Raw genomic sequence first — 5,293 nt, forward strand, 5'->3', positions numbered from 1 at the left:
AGAAGTGGGAACTATAAACATGAACTGGATGATGAGCAGCCGTAAATAAATGTAACTGTTGCTATGACGTATTGACTCCAACGAGCTCTATATTTAGCAGCCGTTACTTGTTAAATCCATTCTAGTTGGTTCGCTATCTAAAAATATCCGTAAGGGAATCTTTACATGACGAACACAGAGGGGAACTAATGGTATGGTCCTCTGTTATTCCACGGAAGTGAATCGTGACGTACTGAAAGGACTTCCTTTGGTAAATCTCTCGAGTGGGAGAAGAGACCCGAGGATTGTGAGGTAAGTGGAGACATCTAATCCGAAATTCTTACACAGCACATATTCAAACTGCACATACCCTAGGAGTATTAGCTAAACAAATTATTAAGCCACCTAACATTAGCTGTTTTGTAAATATGAATAAGTTGGCCAAATTGGTTGCAATAATAATTGGTTAACTATCTTACTGACAAGCTAAAAAACCTAGTCTGGCTAGCTAATCTCCATCACCGTGACAGGGCCGTTTTTAAAGATTGTGTAAACAACCCAGTTTGATTGTCGTAAATATCTGGAAAATGGCCTTTGCCAGTTATAGCTAGTAGGTAGTTGATACCTTGCTTACGGTAGATTTGGATCGTGTGTTTGGCTGATGCCTTGCTATCAAGGAAGGATCATGAATGGCAATAGCGTCAGCTAATTTGCTGGCTAACGCCAGTTTGCAGCCTCCGCGCTGTCGAACTATGTGCGAAGTTCTGTAACGTTACAGGTTCCCAAACACTATGGTAGCAACTATCTGTCGGTTGTATACGTCCTACCTACCTAAACGCAAACGTCAGGTCTGCTACCTGGCTAAGTAAAGATTGACAACAGTTACAAACACATAGGTTACTCTGCGGTGCAAGTGGTGACCACACTGGCTTGTGTCTGATTTTGTCGAAGTTGCTGGGACGGATAGCGTCTAAAATGAGCCAAGCAAAGCGAACAGATGGTAATCCGCAACTGTCACTCAACAGCTGCCCTCAGTATGGTAACCCTGGTGGTATGCGTTTGGTACACTATGAAAACATAGTTGTTTCTTTAGCTTGCAACAAAACTAATTTACCGTTGCTATTCAGTCGCGCATGCATCATCGGTGTAGGTGGTAACACCTACTAAAGGTGTCAAAGAACGGTCACGACACGGAATGTAGAAAGGCATTTGATTTATACCGTTACAAATTAGACATAAACGATATCTGGGTTGATAAACGGTCAATTTAACAACGGAGGGCAAGAGTCTAGAAAAGGATCTTCAGTACAGGGTGTAACGTCTGATGTGTAAGTCCATTAACTATAGCAGCAGTACACTTTATCCACCAAAGCATTTTCACCGTATGTACCCATGTTATATCTGTTTCATGAAGATTTTCCCCAGTGTTTGTTTTATTGTTTGTGGTGTAAATGCTTATCATTTGCATTTTCTTCTGTGTTTTTCAGGAAGACACAACTTAAATTGAAGGAGCAATGGGTAAGAAGCTGTGAACAGGCAACAGAAGCCAACTTAAATTATGAAAAATTTAAGAAGCTGTAGCCAGTATAGTATAAATCAGTGATATTGTGCAGTTTGTGGTTTCATCTAAGTGGACATTTGTCTTTCTGTCTTATTCTCTCAGCCCTCGGTTTGAAGGAGACATAGCTGTGATAGACAGGCTGTAATAGAAAACTTTGCAAATTTGTACCTTTCAGATAGTGAAGAGAAAACATATGGGGGCTGTGAAGGCCCAGATGCGATGTATGTAAAGCTGATCTCCTCAGATGGCCATGAGTTCATTGTGAAGAGAGAGCATGCCTTGACCTCGGGAACAATCAAAGCCATGTTGAGTGGTCCTGGTAAGTGAATATAGTCGAAGTCTCCAATCATTTCACATGACATACTAAAAATTTACACAGAGACACATGAACGAAACAATAATTACCATAGTGGGTTCAAAAAGCAAAGTGTCAGCAGAAAAAAATGACGACAAGGGTGGTAATGTTGATTATGATGCTGATGTCCATATTAATTTCTCTCTGGGCATCATCACTTATTGTGTAAGTCACTAGCTAGTTGACTGGAGGCACTGAGCTAGCAGCAATCCTTGTTGATTTAAGTCCACCCTGCCCTGGCAGGGCAAAGGTAATTGTGCCCCGCTGCTGCAGACTCCCATTGTCAGTTAATGACACCCAGGCTAATGATGTCTGGGCTATAAGGCTTAACCTGACTTCAGATTGAGTGCCTTTACTGATGGGGGTGCTCAGGAGCCCTGAATGAGTTTTTTTTTTTTTTTTTTTTTAAATTACATAAAATATACAAAGAAAAATGATTGTCAAATATCAAAGGAGTAGTATTGAATAACAAGCTGGGCAGAAGCCCGTTTTACTTATGAAGGAAATGAGAATTGTGATGTCTACAGAAAAATTGGTCCATTAGCCCATGCAGATTTAAAAAACAAATACAAATAGACACTGGGGACAGCTGTTGTGCTGAAAAGTGTTTGACCTATTTTTTTGTATTGAAAAAGATGATGAAGGATAATTTTGATTGTAAACAGAATAATAGTGATATGTAGCATATCACTAACAGTCTGCAGACTGTTTTTTATTACTTTTCAATTACTATTCAATATCAAGTTCACCCTTGATGATCTTTTCCCCAAATACACTACTCAGTTCATTTGAATGGGGATTCTGTCCCAGTCGTCAGTATAAGCACATTTTCATTACTTTTATGGTAATGACTTTCCCTGTGGCAGAATATGATGAAAGTCAGCAAATTGATGCTGCTTATAGTTAAAACTATAGTTTATAGTTTTACAGCTAACATTTGGTTAAATAACTACTTATTTTTGCACATTGTGTTAGTGTTGAAACTAGAGCAGTCACTTTTATGTTTTCTTTTATAAATGTAATGTAACGTGAATTCGATATAACAATTCCCTTTATGGGTGGCTGTCTCCAGTTATCATTGCAGATCTGTTCCCTCAAATGTATATAACAGTCACCTAATTATGGACAGAAACAGTGGCATTTACATCAAGAGAGCATTGTATTGCTTATTTACCTTTTGTTAAAGCACAGCACACACTATCATTTCTGTAAAAATGACCAGTTTTGTACAGGTTAAAGAAAATTACTTATGCAGTTTCTTACTCTTCTTTCAGGTCAGTTTGCTGAGAATGAAACCAATGAAGTCAATTTCAGAGAGATCCCTTCTCATGTCCTTTCCAAAGTGTGCATGTACTTCACCTACAAAGTTCGCTACACCAACAGTTCAACAGAAATCCCTGAATTCCCCATTGCACCAGAGATAGCACTGGAACTTCTGATGGCTGCAAACTTCTTGGATTGTTAAAAGGAAATAACAAAGCTGAATATTGTACTTTTTTACTTTTTATGTTTGATTATTTAACTTTTTTGCCATATACTAAAGACAAAGATGTAAAAGTGTTTTGTCTTTTCTCCTTATTTTGCACAATGACCATCTTTTCAATTACCAAGTTTCATCTTGTAAACAGTATAATTTTAATATAATAAACAGATTTGGCTCTCCAAGAGATGTTGGTTGTTCTCTGCACTTTGTGATGTCCAAACCCTTCTGGATCAAAAGATAAATACAAAGGACTCCAAAGGGAAACATTGGGCATCACTGTTGTTTATTCAGAATACACACTTTTCAGAATCACTGCGGCCGGCTGATGATCTACACCATATGGACAAAAGTATTCAGACGCCTGACCATTACATTATAATGACATTGTATTCAAATATATATACTTTAATATGGAGTTGGTCCCCCTTTGCAGCTATAACAGCTTCCACTCTTCTTGGAAGGCTTTCCACAAGATTTTCGAGTGTTTCTGTGGGAATTTGTGCCCATTCATTCTGTAGAGCATTTATGAGGTCAGGCACTGATGTTGGACGAGAAGTCCTGGCTCGCAATCTCCGTTCCAGTTCATCCCAAAGGTGCTCGATGGGGTTGAGGTCAGGGTTCTTTGCGGGCCAGTCAAGTTCTTCCACACCGAACTCATCAAACCATGTCTTTATAGTCCTTGCTTTGTGCACTGGGGCACAGTCATGTTGGAATAGAAAAGGGCCTTCCCCAAACTGTTGCCACAAAGTTGGAAGCATAGCATTGTCCAAAATGTCTTGGTATGCGGAAGCATTAAGATTGCCCTTCACTGGAGATAAGGGGCCTAGCCCAAACCCTGAAAAACAGGTGTGGCCAAATACTTTTGTCCATATAGTGTATGTCAGGCCAAGTTAGGGGGCACAGATCAACAGGTTAAATTCTTTCACATTTCAAACAATTCAATCAATCGACATGAAAAACTCACCCACTTTTTATTTCATTAGGTGAAGGTAAACTGTCATTTACATATGCCAGTTGTTACTCAAAAGAGGTTTGTGTCAATCAGAAGATGAAATTTTCACTCTGCATGCACTATACCCTTTCCAGAGAATATGTAAATGGAAAGAGCTGTTAAACCATGATCTCTGAAGGTTAAGGTTACTATGAGGTGTATTTGTAGAGTTCCCCTGCAGTAACACTGCTCAGAATGAATATATTTTCTCTTAGTTGATTGAGCATAATAAACTTGGTCCAGAAAAGATTGTTTATTAAGGAGAAATGAGTCTAAAAGTATACACGATCTGGGAGTGACAGCTACAGTATTTCCTTAAGGGCTACATAAAGAAGTTCATTCTTTCCTTTGAAATCATTTATCAAATGAAACCCCAATCTCTTAATACATGTCTTTAGACTACTTCAGTCTGTTATTTTGATGTAAATAAATTTACACTACAATAGTGACCATCCCTTATTCGTCAATTGCTTTTAAAACGAATGTTGTTATTTATGTTTGTCTTACATTTCTGGTAAATACAAGTTTGACTAGTCTTGTTCAGATCCCAAAGTTTACTTTTCCAAAAAGAGCTTCCGGTTTTACACTTAATCCATCCTCGGTTATGTTTTACAGCAGTATCATGCGTAGATATTTGACTATTGTTGGTGTGCTACCCACCCGCTCTGAAACTATGTTTCACATCTTTCCGTGTTGCCTCGTAGAGAAGTGTAATTCGATATCGGGCTGCTTGTATTGTTTGAAGAGACTCGCGCTGGGCAGTATATTGCGCTGCAGTAACTCAGCGCTTTTGAGTTTCATTGGTTTATGACCGTCACATAGAGCATCCGGACCAATCGATGTCGAAAGCGTTGGGCCTTCGTTGAAATCCTGAAATTCGATGTCTTGTTATGTTCACAACATAAGACTGCATTCCACGTGATG

At 38.9% G+C, this 5,293-nt stretch overlaps 1 protein-coding gene across 1 annotated transcript; it reads left to right on the top strand.

The window, feature by feature from the left end:
* Positions 1 to 224: 224 nt before the first annotated feature.
* Positions 225 to 3,560, top strand: eloca (elongin C paralog a). The gene is made up of 4 exons (XM_036522320.1): positions 225 to 291; positions 1,467 to 1,497; positions 1,716 to 1,859; positions 3,170 to 3,560. Exons 2-4 carry the CDS (start codon positions 1,494 to 1,496, stop codon positions 3,358 to 3,360), a joined length of 339 nt encoding a protein of 112 aa, XP_036378213.1. The 5' UTR covers positions 225 to 291; positions 1,467 to 1,493; the 3' UTR covers positions 3,361 to 3,560.
* Positions 3,561 to 5,293: the final 1,733 nt, after the last annotated feature.

This window comes from Megalops cyprinoides, chromosome 2 (assembly GCF_013368585.1).
Source record: "Megalops cyprinoides isolate fMegCyp1 chromosome 2, fMegCyp1.pri, whole genome shotgun sequence".
Lineage (NCBI taxonomy): Eukaryota > Metazoa > Chordata > Actinopteri > Elopiformes > Megalopidae > Megalops > Megalops cyprinoides.

Coding starts and splice junctions, on each gene's coding strand:
- eloca (XM_036522320.1), top strand. Junction 1,860..3,169: donor AGCCATGTTGAGTGGTCCTG/GTAAGTGAATAT, acceptor CTCTTCTTTCAG/GTCAGTTTGCTGAGAATGAA.